The sequence below is a fragment of the Microcaecilia unicolor genome, chromosome 2, assembly GCF_901765095.1.
Source record: "Microcaecilia unicolor chromosome 2, aMicUni1.1, whole genome shotgun sequence".
Classification (NCBI taxonomy): Eukaryota; Metazoa; Chordata; class Amphibia; order Gymnophiona; family Siphonopidae; genus Microcaecilia; species Microcaecilia unicolor.
This window is the reverse complement of record NC_044032.1, coordinates 400,204,755-400,222,534: the sequence shown is the minus strand read 5'-3', so window position 1 is coordinate 400,222,534 and position 17,780 is coordinate 400,204,755. Positions and strand designations below refer to the sequence as shown.

At 44.7% G+C, this 17,780-nt stretch overlaps 1 protein-coding gene across 1 annotated transcript in view; it reads right to left on the bottom strand.

Annotated features, from left to right (window-relative positions):
* ADAMTS3 (ADAM metallopeptidase with thrombospondin type 1 motif 3) overlaps positions 1-17,580 on the bottom strand; it is a 346,529-nt gene extending 328,949 nt beyond the window's left edge. Inside the window, exons 1-2 of the mRNA XM_030190629.1 lie at positions 17,143-17,580; positions 13,235-13,262 (exon numbers count right to left, since the gene is read on the bottom strand). Coding sequence (XP_030046489.1) covers positions 13,235-13,262; positions 17,143-17,208 — 94 coding nt within the window. The 5' untranslated portion in view covers positions 17,209-17,580. The remainder of the gene's footprint in view (positions 1-13,234; positions 13,263-17,142) is intronic.
* Between the last annotated feature and the right edge of the window lie 200 nt (positions 17,581-17,780).

Below are 17,780 nucleotides of genomic sequence, written 5' to 3'. Positions count from 1 at the left end.
GGAAATGGTTTTCAAGGGTGACGATGTGGAGAAACTGAAAGAAATCTCAGTTAACCTGAGTCAAATCAATAAGCTAAAAAGTGAAAAATCACCTGGACTGGATGGTATACATCCCAGGGTACTGGGATGAAATTGCTGATCTGCTGTTAGTGATCTGTATCCTATTGTTAAAATCATCCACAGTGCCTGACGAATGGAGGGTGGCCAACAAAACGCTGACTTTTAAAAAGGGTTCCAGGGATGACCCAGGAAATTACATGATTTAATGGGACAGAGTCAGCATGGGTTCCACCAAGGGAAGTCTTGCCTCCCCAATTTCCTTCATTTCTTTGAAGACGTGAATAAACATATGGATAAAGGTGAGCTGGTTGATGTAGTGTATCTAGGTTTTCAGAAAGCATTTAACAAAGTTCCTCATGACAGACTCCTGAGAAAATTAAAAAGTCATAGGATAGGAGGAAATGCCCTTCTGTGAAAAAGGAATTAGTGATTGGACCGAAAAATAGAGGGTAGGATTAAATTATCATTTTTCTCAATGGAGGAGTGTGAACAGTGGAGTGCCACAGGGATCTATACTGGGAGAAATCGGAATGACAAGTGGGTGATTAAGTTTGCAGATGACACAAAACTATTCAAAGTTGTCAAATGCATGCAGATTGTGAAATGCAGGAAGGCCTTAGGAAACTGGAAGACTGGGCATCCAAATGTCAGATGAAATTTAATGTAGCCAAATGCAAAGTGGTGCACATTGGGAAGAATAATCTGAATCATAGTTACCAGATGCTGGGGTCCACCTCAGGAGTCAGCATTCAAGAAAAAGATCTAGGTGTCATTTTCTGCCCAGTTTGTGGCAGTGAACCAAAAAGCAAACAGGATGTAAGGAATTATTAGAAAAGGGATGCAAAATAAGACCAAGAATATTATAATGCCTTTATATTGCTCCATGGTGCGACCTCACCCTGAGTATTGTGTTCAGTTCTGTTTGATGTATCTCAAAAAAGAATTAGAAAAGGTTCAAAGAACAGCGACCAAAATGATAAAGGGGATGGAACTTCTCTCATATGAGGAAAGGCTTTAAGAGGTTAGGGCTCTTCATCTTGGAAAAGAGACGGCTGAGGGGGAATATGATTGAGGTTTATAAAATCCTGAGTGGTGTAGAATGAGTAAAAGTGAATCGATTTTTCATTCTTTCAAAAAGTACAAAGACCAGGGGATACTCAATGGAATTATGTGGAAACACTTCCAAAACAAATAGGAGGAAATATTTTTTTCACTCAAAGAATAGTTAAGCTCTGGAACTCTTTACCAGAGGATGTGGTAACAGTGATTAGCATATCTGGCTTTAAAAAATGTTTGAACAAGTTCCTGGAGGAAAAGTACACAGTCTGCTATTGAGATGGACAAGGGGGATGCCACTGCTTGCCCTGGGATTGGTAGCATGGAATGTTGCTACTAATTGGGTTTCTGTCAGGTACTTGTGACCTGGATTGGCCACGGTTGGAAGCAGGATACTAGGCTAGATGGACAATTGGTCTGACCCAGTATGGCTATTCTTATTTCCGCACTCCCTTTTTCAGATCGTGCATAAATGTTTTTGCACAGGATACCCACATAAATGCCAATTAAATCTAATTAATGCCAATAATTGCTTGTTAGCCAATTATTGGCACTAATTAGCTTGTTATTAAACCAAATTGTGCGCTCAAATTGGGCGAGTGCCCAAATTCAGGTGCACAATTTTTTGCAACTTTTATAGCATTAGGGGGAGAAAAACCCCATTAAATTAAATTGGAGTCCTTTACTAAGCTTTGCTAAGCATTAGCACGTGCTTACTGTAGCTTAAAAGGGTGTCCCACTGGAGTCACTAAGGGTTCTATTTATAAAGGTGCACCAAACAATTGCCTGCACGGTTGTAGACACGTGGATGCATGCACCTCCATTTTTCAGTGCACCTGCTGGCCTTTTATTTTTGGCTGAAAAAAGGCGCACCGCAAAATGATAATTGCCGCGCATCCATTTTGGGCCTGAGACCTTACTGCCACTTATTCATTTAGTGGTAAGGTCTCACTTGTTAACCCGGCAGTAATCATCAGCTGCGTACAATGTCAATTACTACCTGGGCCAATGCGGTAGCTGGAGAGCGTAGGTGCCTACACAACTTAGTAAAAGGGACCCAAGGCATCCCGTGGTAATTTTGCAATGGTTGAACTAAAAAATAATTTTTCACAGAGGGGGCGTTTCTGCACTAATCATTTACCGTGTCTGTGTTACCATGCTCTGATTAGCACAGGATTAGTGCGTGAGCCCTTACCATCTACAAAATAGGTGTCAGTAATTGCTCATGTGCTAATTTTTGTTAGTGGCTGACTGCTAATGGCAACATTAGCACATGAGGAAAAAAAACAAAAAAGGATCCACACACCTTCCACAGGAAAAAAAGCAGAAAATAGACAGCCAGGGTGGAAGTGGGACAGTACCAAGTAACCAAGGCAAACCACTGGCAAGTGTCCAAAAGTTTATTTGCCACTAGTAAAACTAACCCAATAAAAGAACCCATCACAGGCCGTGTTTCGGCTAGAGAGCCTTCCTCAGGGGTCAAATTCTTTAAAATCGATAACTCCACAGAGTTGTATAGACATGTAGAACAACGTACTCCCGTAGTGGGAGGGGGAGGAGGAGAGTTGGAGTGATGTCGGATCTGGTTACAGAGGGGGAGATCAGGTGTATGCAGCTTTAGACAACCCCTACCATTGGGTGGCCCTGGGAATTTTGCTGGGCTTGCTCAATGGAAGCTATGCCCCTGGTGACAACCCCACCTCTTCCCATGTCAAACCTACAAGCAGATTCGGCACTAGCATGGGACTTTTAAGCATAGGTCCATCCTCAAGCATTGCCACATCCTGCTTCCACCCCAACAGGAAGTCTTGCTTTGGGGGGGGGGGGGTGCAGGACATAACACCTGAACATTGGTCTCTGTTTAAAGCCCCCATGCGAGCACTTAGTGCGCTTCTAGGTTGAGCACAGGAAGAGTTAGGGTTGTGGTCACAGCAGCAGGGGAAAGAGAAAAGGGGAGAGATGCTGGACACACAGGGGGGTTGAGAGAGGAATGAGTGATGTTGGCCACCTAGGGGAGTAGGGACCATGAGAGATAGGGGAAGGAAAAGGAGGTTGACTATGGGAAGTGGGTGGGGGGGTGGGAACTATGGCTGAAGGCTTACATAGGGCATTAGATACCTTTGAGCCAGTCCTGGCTTCCTTAATGGCTTTTCTTTTCTCTGAGCCAGGAAACTCAACTCCTCAGATCCTTTCACTCACAAAAAATCAACAAAATATCTTTTGAAGAAAGAATTGTCCAGAACCAGGCAGCCATCCCTTTTGCGGAGCAGCCTCCAGGAAGATGAGTTTTCCTAAGACAGAGTCTCCTCCTGACTCTTCTCAACAGTCTGGAAAGAGTCTCTCCTTGGAAGGAACACATTGTTCTCCTCCACTCCTGGGACAACCCTTGGAACACAGCTCTCCTGGCTACCTTCCATGGTTCCTCCGGTTCAGCGCCAACATGAATTTAGCAGAGAGAAGTCTTGCCTTGCCAATGTGTAGATTTTTTTTAAGAGGTTAATAAAAATGTGGACAAGTGTGAACCAGCTGATATACAGCATCTGGATTTTCAGAAGTCATTTGATAAAGTTCCTCATAGAAAGCCAAGTCTGGTACATAGGCTCTTGACATGCTCTTTTATAAATATTGTGCAGACTTTGAATGTAAGTTCAGGGCAGTAAATACTAAAATGTACTTGGTTAGGTCTTGGATACTTTTTAAAAATGATCTTGTTCAGGGCTGCTAAGAGACAGAGCTGGGCCTGGAGCAGGGCCGCCGCCACCTCCCCACTTCGTCTGCATCTGCCACCACTGCCGCCCCCCCCCCCCCCCCCACTTGGGTCACAGCCTCCACTGCCACCACCCACCACCCCTTGCCCCCTTTACTTCCTGTGCTTGCTCCTCCCTCAGTTTGTCACTCTCATGCTCCTGTGTGCTGGGACAGGTTATCGCGTTAATGCAATCACCCAGATCCCAACACACAGGAGCAGGAAAGACACAGATCGCAATGCCAGGCACCCCTTGAAGGCCAGGCCCAGAGAGTCTTGCCCCCCCCCCCCCCCCCCACACACACACCCCACTCTTGTTGGCCCTGATCTTGTTTTAAAGTACACCTTTCCTAAACTCTCTTTCACTGCTTTGCATTGGGTAGTGGGGTATAGGATTAAGATGCTCATAAAGGTGGTTAATAAATCCCAATAAACAAATAAGGGGTGTTTGATTAGACGATAACATGTTAAAACTGTGCCAAAATTCAAGTTTCAAATTGTATTAATTCAACTAGGTTTTTTTAATCATTTGAGATGAATTATTTCCGTCTTAAATATCAATATTTTTATATATCCACCCAAACATGAACATTCTGTAGCATACTTAAGCAAAGCAACTAGAGAGGGTGATACAGTATACACAACAAGCATACAGAAGAAAGAGCACAACTAGGTCTTCAAGACTGAGACAACAGGAGTCCTTTATTGAGATCAGACCTGACATGGGCCGTGTTTCGGCGTAAACAACACCTGCCTCAGGGGTCTAGGTTAATTATCAAGATACGCAAGCGGGGGATTCAACTCCCCGCCAGAGAAAAACACAAAACTTCTGTAAAACACCAGTCAAAAAAGACCGCCCAAGTAATTTGCAGAGTGCTGTTTTCCCTGTCTGTCGGCGCTCCTGTTGTCTTCGTCTTGAAGGCCCAGTTGTGCTCTTTTTTCTGTAGCATACTCAAGCAACAGAGACATGATCATACAGGGCAGCCATCTATAACCTTTAAAATCCAATCTTTTGATTGACTGCCTGTTATTTCATATTCTGCACATTATAACTTCTGAAATAGACTTTTCAAAAATGCTTGCCTATAACTTTGGAAGGAGGACAGCCATTTGCAATGAACTTAAACTCTGGAATACCCTTGTCTCTGATAGCCTGTGTATGGAATCTCAACTTTAAGAGTTTTGTTTGGCATTATAATCAAAATGTTTTCTCTTTTGATATGTACACAGGGCCAATATTGAGACTGCGGGAGGTAGCACGGCTAACTCCCGTGGTCAGCGGCAAACCCGGAAATTCAATGCTGGGCCATATCCGGCGACTGGTATTAAAATTCCAGGGGTTTTTTTTTGGCCGCTATGCACATAGCCACTTAAGCCGATATTCATCGGATGAATGGCTAAGTTATAGCATCCAAAGACAGACCTGTTATTTATGTGGGTCTATCTGGCTGCTAAACTTAGCTGGTCAGCCAATGAATATTGGCGCTAACCGGCTATGTCATGCGACATAGCCAGTGCCAAGGCTAGCTGCTAGGTGCTAATATTCACCAAGCATTAGGGAGAAATGTACTACATGTAGCATGCAGTGCAACAACAAACAAATGGGTGTGGATTAACAAAATGATACAATAAAGTCGCATTCAAAAATCCACTCAATGAAAAATAACTAGTACAACGTATTACAAAAAAGGAAGGAAAAGCCTCAAAAAGCTCAAACTCTAAAAAGATTTAAAGAGCTGAAAGGATCCAAACGATCTCTTACTCATTCATCGTTGGCAAAAACCTTCCCAAAAAAAAAAACTTCTTATATTGCTTTTCATTGTATTATTTTTATAATGCTTCTCAGTGTGATATTTTCTGGCCAATTGTGCCTATATCAAATTGGTAATGAGCCAGCAAACAAGCACTTATCTTTAAAGAGCCAGTATAGTGTGCAAGATCAGAGCCAAGCCATCACTCTACGAGCAGTCCACATGCCCCTGGGCCAACAATAGCCAGCGTTTCACTTAGCTGCTTCAGGGTCCCAGATGGCAGGGTGTCTTAGGTATGATACACGACCTAAGTCCTCTACAGCAATCTTTTTGTAATACTTTGTACTAGTTATTTCATACTCCTTAGTGATTTTCATCAAGGGAGGGTGTACATAAACTCTTTTTTTCCTTTTACCTTAGTATAAGTGCTAATATTCAGCCAAGATAGCCGGCTATCTCAAGTTGAATATTAGTGCTTAGCCAACTTAAGGCTATTTAATCTGCAAGGAGCCATTCCTGGATGTTTAAATAGCGCCAAATATCAGGCTGACAGTGCTTTAAGATATTTGCCCAAATGCAACAGTATAAATGTAGATATTTGTTGTTACTCTTGCCCTGACAATGCAATGCATCAAAATATGACTTGCACCGACAACTTGGCAGGTCCCTTCATCTCTGCAATGCTTCATAGATATCAAGGTGTGGGTGGGTAGAAAACAGGGAGAGGGGGGCTCTATGACCTACTTCTCATTTACTTATTTACCTCTATGACTGGGTTCAGTTTTTACACGTGTATTAAAAAAAAGACAATTAACAATTTACATCAGTTCTGGGGCATTAAACTTTTACTCTCTGAATATATGAGGTTAAGAGGGGCATTTTGAAAATGGCCATTTCCTAGACTTTTTAGTCATTTGTGCTCAGTGCGTTTTTCTTTTGTGACCATTTGAAAAAAAAAAAAAAAGTCCAAGGGAAAAACACACAAAAACAAGCCATTGGGACATATGGAAGACCAGCATTCTTAGCAGACTGACCACGCAGACATCCCAGCAGAGCAGTGGGGACCCTAGAGGCCGCTGCAGTGGATTTCACATAAAAGTTCCCAGGTACACATCTGATCGCCATCCCTTTATATTGTATGGTGAAAGTCCTCCAAAACTAGGGTTACCATATTTTGCCCCAAAAAGGAGGACACCTGCCCCTTTCACGCCCTGCCCCTTTCATACCCTGCCATGCCCCCTTCCACGCCCTTGCTCCGCCCCCTGTCACATTTTCCCCTCGCCCCTGTCACACACCCTCCCCGTCACTCCCCTCCCCTTACCTTACTACTGCCCTGGTGGTCTAGTGACCTCTTCAGGGCAGGAAAGAGCCCCCTCTTTCCTGCCCGGAGCGTTGCCCTGCATGCATCCTTCCTGTTAGTGATCTCGGTGCCTATTCAAAATGGCCACCGAGAGTTGAAGTCTCACGAGGTCACTTCAACTCTCGGCGGCCATTTTGAATCGGCGCTTAGATCACCAACAGGAAGGATGCATGCAGGGCAGCACTCTGGGCAGGAAAGAGGGGGCTCTTTCCTGCCCCGAAGGAGGAAGAGGTCACTAGACCACCACGGCAGTAGTAAGTAAGGGGAGGGGAGGCTAGCAATCTACCCGTTTGTCCGGATTTCTGGACAAACGGGCAGATTGGCAAAACCCACCCGGTTGCCTGGACATGCCCTCAAAAACAGGACATGTCCGGGTAAATCCGGACATATGACAACCCTATCCAAAACCTACTGTATCCAACGGTATACTCATAGGTGGTCGGTGACTCAGCTATTTGGGGAGGCTAAAGTGGGTAGGGCTAGGGTGAGATTATGGGCAGGGCTAGGGTGGGATAGATGACAAAGTGCAATGGAATGGAGAAAATTAAAATCTTTGGAGTGGGTGGCAACGCCTGTGTCAGCAGTGAAAGAACGGTGGGACACTTTTCTCATAATACAACATATTAAACAGAACAATATCTTCAGTATTCTAGTAAAATATGAACTTGACTTCCAATCAGCCGTACCTCTCTAGTCCAGCAATTTCTTATTGGCCATGTGAACAGTGGTGTTCAGCAGCACTGTAACAGAAATCTTGTGCTAAATGACCACTAGGCTTCAGATCTGCTGGCTTTTAGTTTATCGTTGAGTTACCAAACATGTTTGGAATGTTTTGTATGTTTTAGCTGTACCTAATACTTAGAGCAGTAGTCTGAGAGCCAGGGTACCCAGGGTTCACATCCCACTACTGCTGCTTGAGATCTTGGGTAAGGAAAATAACTACTGCACCTGAATGTAACTCACATTCAGCTATAACTGAAAGAGGTATGAGTGAAATCCAAATCCAAAATCCAGTACTAGGCATACTGCGAAGTAATACAAAATCCTACAAAATAACTCAGGATCTATAAAGCAATCCTGTCATGCCATACCATAACAGTACTAACTTCCAGTGGCCGAACAACAAGGGCCTTCTTAGGAAAGGCAGCACCATAAACATTGCAGTGGGCACTAGAACATCAATACAACTAATGAAAAACTGAACAATCTGGATTAGTACAGACTAATCCACAGATATTTAGAGTTCCCTTTACTAAGCAGCAGTAAAAAGTTTCCTGCAGTATTGTGAGCACACGTTTTCGGCATGCGCTGGGCCATTTTTTATCGCAGCTGGGAAATAGGGCATTTTTCAATGGGCCAAGAAATGGGTGTGTGCTAAAATGAAAAGTAGCATGCACCTATTTACAGTCTCAGCCCTTACCACCACCAATTGACTTAGACGTGAGATGCTGACCGGAGCTTAATTCATTGTTACAGCTTTAGCTGCATCTTTAATACGTTCTTACGAGAAACCTGAAGAATAGACCGAGCAGAAGCTTCGGCTCAAGTTTTACAATATAATCATTCGTGAATGAAAACAAGATTTTCTGTATGGTGAAAAGACTCCTGATGCAGGCCTGACAGGCCGAAACACAGCTGTGTCGAGTCTCAATCACCTTCCCTTTTTAATTTTTATAAATCAATAAACTTTTTAAAATTGATTTCAGTAAGGTCGTCTTTTTTCATTTTCAATTTTAGTCGTCTTTGCTGTTTTTGTTTTTTGTCTGTTTTCTGCACAGACTGGTTTCTTCTGGGGTTTTTTAAATCTCTCTACCATCTGCCATCCATTATCTTCTCTGTCTCTCCCTCTCTCCACCATCAATCAACATCTCCTCTTGTCCCTCTCTCCTCTGCCATCCAGCATCTCCTCTCTTGTTTCTCTCTCTCTCCCCCCACCCAACCTACACCATCTCGAATCTCCTCTGTCTTTCTCCCTTGCCCCACCATCCAGCATTGCGACTGTCTCTCTATATCCCCTCCCCTGCACCATTCAGCACTGACCCGTCTCTGTCTCACCCCAAGCAGTATTGTCCCTGTCTCTTTCTCCACCCACCATCCAGCATCTAGTCTCCTCCTTTTACCATCCAGCATCTCCACTCTCTATCATCCCCTGCCACCATCCAACATCTCTTTTCTGTCCCTCCACTATCCAACATTACTTTTAAGTCCATCTCTTTCCCCTTGGCATTCAGCACAGCCCCTGTCTCTCTCTCTCTCTCTTCCCCCCCATCTAGCATTGCCTCTCTCTAGCTCTGCCCCCCTTGCAGTATTTTCCTGTCTTCTGTCTCTCCCGGATCCCATCTTCATCCCATCCAGCATTACCTCTGCCTCTCTACCCCTCCCATCCATTATTATCCCATCTGTGTGACATTCTCACTCTCTCTCCTCCCCTCCAGTCTTGCCCCATTCCTCTTTTCCCCTCCTTAACCATCATCCTTAGCATTGCCCCCTCTCTCTCTCTCTCTCTCTCTCTCACTCACTCCTCTACCCCTATCCCCACCGCTACTGCTGTGCAGAACCTTTTGGCTCCCTTCCTCCTATTTCCATTTTTCCCTTCCTCCTATTTCTGCCAGGCTGCGCTAGCTCACAAGGATTGAAGACACACAGGATCATGGCTCTCCATGCACCGCTATTGATTCCTCTGCCAGTCCCACCTCTTCTGATGAAAACTTCTGGGACTCTCAGAGGAAGCAGTAGCAGTGCATGGGGAGCCGCAGTCCTGTAATTCTTCACTTCTTGTGTGCTAGTGTGGGCCAATAGAGGTGGAAAGGGAGGAAGGGAACCAAAAGGTGCTGCACAGTGGCGGGGTAGAGGTGTGACAGTATCTGGAAGGCAGCGGGCTGGTAGACAGGAAAGGTTGCAGTTGGGGCTGGCAAGGCTTAGCCTCCCCTAACCTCTTATATGGGGGGCCTATGTGTACACTACTACATGTCTGCAGGTGTCATCTATGTGTGGATACACTAGGTTTTGGGTGGGTTTTGGAGGGCTCACACTTTCCACCGCAAGTGTACCAGTTTGAGTGGGATATGGGCCTGGGCCTCCTTCTCTACAGTGCACTGCACCAACCACTAGGCTACTCCAGGAACCTGCTTGCTGCTCTAAAAGGACTGGCCATAATATCTGAAGCTGTCATACAGGCTGGTATGTACTGCTTCTTTCACATCTTTGAGGGGTGAGAGGAAGTCAGCGACCACCGTGGGAGTAAGGGAGTTCATGCCTTAATCCCTCCAGTGGTCATCTGGTCATTTAGAACACCTTTTTGTGACATAGTCTTGATTGAAACAAGTCTAGACCAAAACGTCTAACTTTTAGCCCTGGACGTTTTTGCTTTGTTCCATTATGACAGAAAAACGTCCAAGTTTTGGGAAGACTCAAATCCCACCCGACACACCTCTGTGATTTGGATGCACTGCAGATAACTACATAGAAAAATGTCTTTAAAATGGGTTTCGAAAATAGTGATTTGTACACTTTGTCAAAAAAAAAAAAACTGTCCAGCTGCCACTTTGTGCTGTTTTTTGGACATTTTTTTTGTATCAAAAATGAGCCTCTACTAACCTACAAACGCACTCAATATGCAGCCCCTCACTACCTCTCTACCCTCATCTCCCCTTACACTCCTACCCGTAACCTCCATTCACAGGACAAATCCCTCCTCTCAGTACCCTTCTCCACCACCGCCAACTCCAGACTCCGCCCTTTCTGCCTCGCCTCACCCTATGCTTGGAATAAACTCCCTGAGCCCATACGCCAAGCCCCCTCCCTACCCATCTTCAAATCCTTGCTCAAAGCCCACCTCTTCAATGTCGCTTTCGGTACCTAACCATTGTACCTCTATCCAGGAAATCTAGACTGCCTCAATCTTGATTGACTGCACTTTTTGTCCTTTAGATTGTAAGCTCCTTTGAGCAGGGACTGTCCTTCTTTGTTAATTGTACAGCGCTGCGCAACCCTGGTAGCACTTTAGAAATGTTAAATAGTAGTAGTAGTAGTAAATCTACCAAAGTACACTATCATCGTTACTGCATGTTATTCACTGCTTGTCCCGTTTTATACAGTGGGACCTATTTATTAATAACATGTGTTAATAATGTTAATGCGCTAGTGCAGTAGTGCACTTTAATAAATGTAGCTCAAGGAGGTCAGGTTTTATAGTGCTTGAATAGCTTCAGAGACCGAGGGAATGTTTCACCCATTTTCACAGCTGAGGTAGGTGTACAGTTTTGCACTGAAAATTGCCAAAACAAAAAGTGCCCATATACACCCATAAATCTCTCCTATCTGTACTTTACTCCCTCCACTCCCAATGCCAGACTCCATTCCTTTTATCTTGCTGCAGCATATGCCTGGAATAGACTTCCTGAGTTGATACATCAAGTCTCTGGCCGTATTCAAATCAAGGCTAAAAGCTCACTTTTTTGAGACTGCCTTTAACTCTTAACACCTAGACACTTGTTCTGTACCCATGTCTGGTTTTTAATCATTCTCACCATAAGTAATTCCCTTATCCCTTACTTGTCCTGTTTGTCTTGAATAGATTGTAAGCTCTGTCGAGCAGGGCCTGTCCCATACATGTTTAGTGTACAGCATCTAGTAGCACTGTAGAAATAAGTAGATGTTGAAGTAGTAGTGGTAAGTACTTTTCCCAAACAAAACGTGCGCAGTTTTGACAATACGTATGTATATTGTTTCAGTCTCCATCTCCTAGAACACCTCTGTAAAATGTGAGATAACATGTATGCATGGAACAATGCAAGCACTTTCACCTGCACACAAGCCCCCTCATTTTATAAATGGCACCTAAAGTTAGGCGTGCAATCGTGTGCCCCATTATAGAATAGGGTCAGTTACGCGCATAACATAATTAGCTAATTGGTGCTAAATTGGCCAATTAATTGAAGATAAGTACCAATAGCTGGCATTAACAAGCAGTGATTATCAGTTGTGCACGTAACCAACTTACATTCCTATTTTGTCTCCTGGATTCTATATAGGTTGCCCAAATCTAGGCGCACAGGGCAGATGCGCATGCAAATTAAATAGTTAATAAGGCGTCAACAATCAGTAGTTGGAGTTAATTGGCATTTGTATGTGCATCTGCTTTACCTGCTATTCCATAACTCCCATGCCTAAATTTCATAGTGCGTAACTGAAAAGGGAGGACTATGGGCGGATCAGGGGTGCAACGTTATAGTATAATGTCGTGTCTGCACCTAAGTTGGGCACCGGCTTTAAACCAGGTTTCAACGGGCATAAATCCAACGCCTAACGTTAGTAGCAAGATCCATGCTAATGCGCGTGCTCTTTGCAGAATACCAGTTTAGCGCAGGTCTTTTCGGCGCCTAACTTTGGGCGTCATTTACTGAATCCGGCCCTGTGTGCCTAACTCCTCTCATGTGCAACTTCAAGGTGGGCGTTAACATGAAAGGGGAATGGGTGCGTCAGAGGTGTTCTGATTAACCTTGTGCGTGCTTTATAGAATACTTGCTCTGATGCACATAACTGCAACATTTAGGTGCCACCTTTAAAGGGAAAGGGGATGAGACTCGATATACCGCCTTTCTGTGGTTACAATCAAAGTAATTTTTACATATTATATACAGGTACTCATTTTGTACCTGGAGCAATGGAAAGTAAAGTGACTTGCCCAGAGTCACAAGCAGCTGCAGTGGGAAAGGAAAAACCCAGTTTCCCAAGTTCTCAGACCACCGCACTAACCACTAGACTACTCTAGTGGTTAGTGGCATAAGTGGTCGCACCTACAGTTGGGGCGTTACTGGGGCTTACACTAGTATTTTGTAACAGATTTGGCATGCAAAGGTGCATACTAGCTTAGCACCCAGTTTTTTTTTGGGCACCTAACAGTTAGTGCCCTTTACTGAATTGAGCCCAAAGGTGGACAGTTTTCAAGTAGCCCCTTTGCATGACTAAAAATGGGAATGGTCTGGAAAATTGCTCTGCCCAGCCGCAGGCAGAGCAGACAAGAAAGCGAGCTACTGTGTGAATTCCTCTCAAATCTGCTTAAGATACAGACAGAAGCAAGCCTGTGGCATTTAGCCTTCCCTTAAATTGAAAGAATGTCTTTAGTTTTCTGGACCATGCCCAAAGTTCCTCTTCATTAAGACACAAAGAGGAGGAGACTCCATAATAAATCAACTAGCCTGAGCCTGGTTATTTAGCTAACCCCAGTCACTTATAATCTTTGTGAATTAACGGTCTTACCTATTTGGATCAGTTCTTCATTACCAGCCTGGAAGAGGGAAAAAAAAATCATTAGTTTTCCATCGATGCGTGAGTTAGCGTCACTGAGAATGAAGGAGAAGGTGGTTTAATGTAGACTGACAATCCTAAACCTCTGTGTAAATCCAGGCATTCCCCTGCAAATGCATTTATTGGAGTCATTAGGAAAAAAAAATCAGTATCCCTTGCTCTCTCCCTTAATTTCTAGTGAATGAGGACCTGGGGATTCCAATTCAATAAAACCTGCACAAAGGCCAATGGACTGATTAGAAAAGGAGTTTACAATTGCACTCCCAGAACACAAATCTTATTGGGCCGTCAGAGAAGGATAAGAGGGGGTCTTTTTTCTAAAGCTTAGCTCGAGTTATCTGCAGCAGAGCCCATTTTATTCCTATGGGCCCTGCTACAGATAACTCCAGCTAAGCTTTAGTAAAAGTCAAAGACCCCCTTGGTTTCTTCCTCATTGTACAGGCTGATGTTTGCTCCAAACTGTTCTTTAATATCATACTGTTTTTCCCTAATTTTTGTTTTTAGTTACATTTGTACCCTGCGCTTTCCCACTCATGGCAGGCTCAATGCGGCTTACATGGGGCAATGGAGGGTTAAGTGACTTGCCCAGAGTCACAAGGAGCTGCCTTTGCCTGAAGTGGGAATTGAACTCAGTTCCTCAGGACCAGAGTCCACCACCCTAACCACTAGGCCACTCCTCCACTAATTGAATAAGCAGCCTTTACTACCTATATTTTAAAACTTCCAAAATACATTCAAGGTCTTCAGAGCAGCTAAGAAACTTTAATACTGAATATGGACCACTGTCGTGATGCCAAGTAAGACCAGTAACCAAAGCCCTTTATATCAAATAAAGTTTTCATCCTTTAGAGGAACTGAAATTTCATCAAAGAGGGCTCTGATCGTTCAAGCACATGTTAGGGGGTTTTTTGTTTATTTTTTTTTAAGCTAAATAGCTCCATTTGATTATTTTGACATGCGACTTCCTGCTTAGTGACACGGAACCGTGACATTTGCTACTCGCCCTCATCCACAGCCCCTGAGCCAGAACTAATCACAAACTGCTGGGAGAAGTGTGCTGCGCTCAGGATGCATAGAATACAAGGAAAGCATTAGCCTTTCATTCCCATGTAAAAAAAAAAAAAAAAAAACCTGCTTCTGTTTGCTCAGTTTAAAGAAAATGTGACTGTGAGGTCTGGAGCCCCACTTCAGTACTGCTAGCAACAATGAACAGGAACCAAAGAGGAGACCTGTTCCTGTTCTGCACATAGGTTGACAAGAGGCATTTGGACAGTGTCTGTGGATATTCAGGGGCTCCTGCCAACTACTTGCTAGCACTCTGGGATAACTTGCTGATATTGTGAGCATGGCTGCCAGGAATCCACAAATCAGGGCCTCCCAAACTTGTCCTAGTGACCTCACAGCCTATTGGCTTTCCAGGATTCTACAATAGAGGAGTGTGGTAGCCGTGTTAGTCCACTCTTAAGGTTATCAATAGAAATCAAACAAAATAAAACATGGAAAAGAAAATAAGATGATACCTTTTTTATTCTACAATGAATGTGCCTAAGAGACATTTCTGCATGCTAGGTCAACAAAAGATGAACCTTACTCCAGGGCCGCCGAGAGACTGGGCCAGGCCCGGGACAAGGCCGCCCCCCCCCCCCCCCCCCCCCCCCCACCTGAGGTCGCTGGGCCACCCGCCACTGGGCCCTTTTTCCACCCCTGGGCCCTCTTCACTGACCTTAAGCGCCTCACCATCGAAAGCGCAGCAAGCAGCAGCAGACCACTCCTTCCTTCAGTGTCCCGCCCTCGCGGAAGTTATGTCAGGCGAGGGCGGGACACGGAAGGAAGGAGTGGTCTGCCGCTGCTTGCTGTGCCTTCGAAGGTGAGGCGCTTAAATTCAATGCCAGGGAGCGTTGAAGGGTGGGCACCAGCCCTCCCCCCCCCCCCCCGGAAGGCCCGGGCCTGGGGAATTTTGTCCCCCCTGTCCCCCCCTCTCGGCAGCCCTGCCTTACTCCATACAGACTCACTGTAGGTATCCTGCAAAACTAACTGTGGAGTCACAGATTTAAGAACTCCAGTCATAGCCCCAACAAAAAATGCAAATCAGCATGGCAGACACACTAGAAATGAGTTAATGCTTATATTTTCCCCTTACAGGTAGGAAAAAAATGAGAGAGACCACTAGGGGCTTTAAAGTGCTAGACATTACCTAATCAATTGTCACCCTAAACAGTATTTAACTGTAAGTCTTCCATAAAGCTGACAGCACCCCTTCTCAATTGAAAATTACGTGTGTCAAGTTCAGTGTCGCGGATATATTAGCTTTCCGGGGAGTAAGAATTGATTCCTGAAAAGGAAACATTAGTCCTGTAATGGAAAAATCAATCATATGCAGAGCTAGTCCAACATTAACCAAATTAGGCAGTCGCCTAGGGCATCAGATTCTGAGGGGAGCAGCTACAGTCATGACAAAACAATACAGCCTGACAGCCAGACAAACTCAATGAATCGTCAGCACCTACTTTTACCAGTAGGAAGAATGGGCATTTTTCAATTTCCCCATTTGCCATGTAAATGGCTTTTGGAAATTTCTCTCATTATGTATATTTTCACAAAACAATGTTTAATATTTAAAAGTATGATATGCAATTATGTTGCTACTAATTGGGTTTCTGCCAGGTACTTGTGACCTGGATTGGCCACTGTTGGAGGCAAGACACTGGGCAATATGGACCATTGGTCTGACCCAGTATGGCTATTCTTATGTTCTTACGATTGTTCTGGAGTAATGGTGTTTGGATGATCATGTGAGTTGAGTTTAATTATCATCTCTTGATGGGGGGCTGTTGCTAGGAGTGTAAAAGTTTATTAACAGGGGGGCTCAAGGGTGAAGCTTTGCCAGCCCTAGGGTGCCTAGTACTGTGGCACCGTCCCTGATCATATGTTAGTTTCAACAAGGATCTTTGCACCAGTGAAATTTCCACTCAGGTATTATGAGAGAGGCTGTGCAATCACAGAAAGAAACACACTGAGGCTGCCCACATGCAGCCGGAAGGATGGCTGCTATAAAAATAATCTTAGGAAACACAATGCAGGGCATTTAGCTATTTGGATTGACTAATATATCAATTTACGTTTACGGAACCCTTTGCTGTCCCAGTTATTACAGGAACCCTGCGGTTGGTTTTCCAAGGGAAGGCATCCACAGCAAATTATATACTGTAAAAAGGCATCTTAGCTTTGTCAGAGTGCCCGAGAAAACTCTGGCACAATGTTCCTATGGCACGTGTAGAGGAGCTATAACCGAAGAGCTGTTCATATTTTTTTTACTGCCCCTTATGCCTCACTTGCTAAAAAGCACGCTTATATGCTCATGAATAGGAGGAGCAGGATGGAAAAAGCGGTTTGGCAATAGGTGTGTGTGTGGGGGGGGGGGGGGGGGGGGGGGAGATGACAAAATACGGTTGAATAAATTCCCAGGTAAAATTCTGCAATGCTCTCAGCCTCCCCCCACCCCCACCCAAAGCTGCCTGTGTACAGACTGCAGAAGAGATTTACATCAATGAGCAAAAGTCACCGAATACAGTACAGTAAAACGGCAGCCAAATTATTCATGTAAAAGATTCACAGGGATTTTCAGACGGGTAGTCGTGTAAGTCTACAGCAGTAAACCTGAGGCTTACACAACTACCTACCCATTTATTAAGGCATGTGCTTTCAAGGATGAGAGTTCAACAGCAAAACTTTGAAAAAGTGAATCAACCGGGGGGAGGGGGGCAAGCAAAGGTATTCCACATCATGGGGGGGGGGGGGGGGGTAATCTAACCGTGCAGGACAGGAAAGAAAAAGTAAAAGTGCACGTGGAATTCACTTACTTGTTCAGCTGAAGTCCTACACTCTACCAGAGCCGCTACTATAAACCAAAGTGACAGGACAACCATCACGAGTCCAACTCTCTCGCAAAGACAGCCACCCACCCACAAAAATCAGACTGTAAAAGGATCAAAAAGGATTGCTTTGCTTTCTTGACGGATCTTTCAGTAAAACTAGAAGCTTTTTTTGTTTGTTTGTTTTTTATTCCTGGATGCCGGGCTTGGGGGCAGCAGAAGTACACTGCAGGGGCCAAAAACTGGGGAGACACCCAGCCTGCTTTTCTGGTGGTTGAAAAGAAAGGGATGGGTAGGTGGGGGTAGGAGAGCACTAAAGAGAGCTGGAAAGCAGCAGAGTGACTTGGGATTACTTTAAGTTTGTTAAGGAGACCTGCAGGGGATGTTAGTGGGTAGGAAGAGGAAAATGTTACCTCCCGCAGCACATTGAGCGCTCTGCCCTCAGCCTGAGGGCTCCAAGGGCTCTAATACCTTCCTGGCCGACCCCCCGGGACACGCCCCCACGTGACGTCATGGCAACCCAGACTGCAGAGGCAGTGGACCAGCAGCTAAGCGCCCTGATCGTCATCTTCGTGCTGTCTCTGGTCTTCTTTAGTTGAGCAAACAAACTGAGGCTCAGTCTCAGA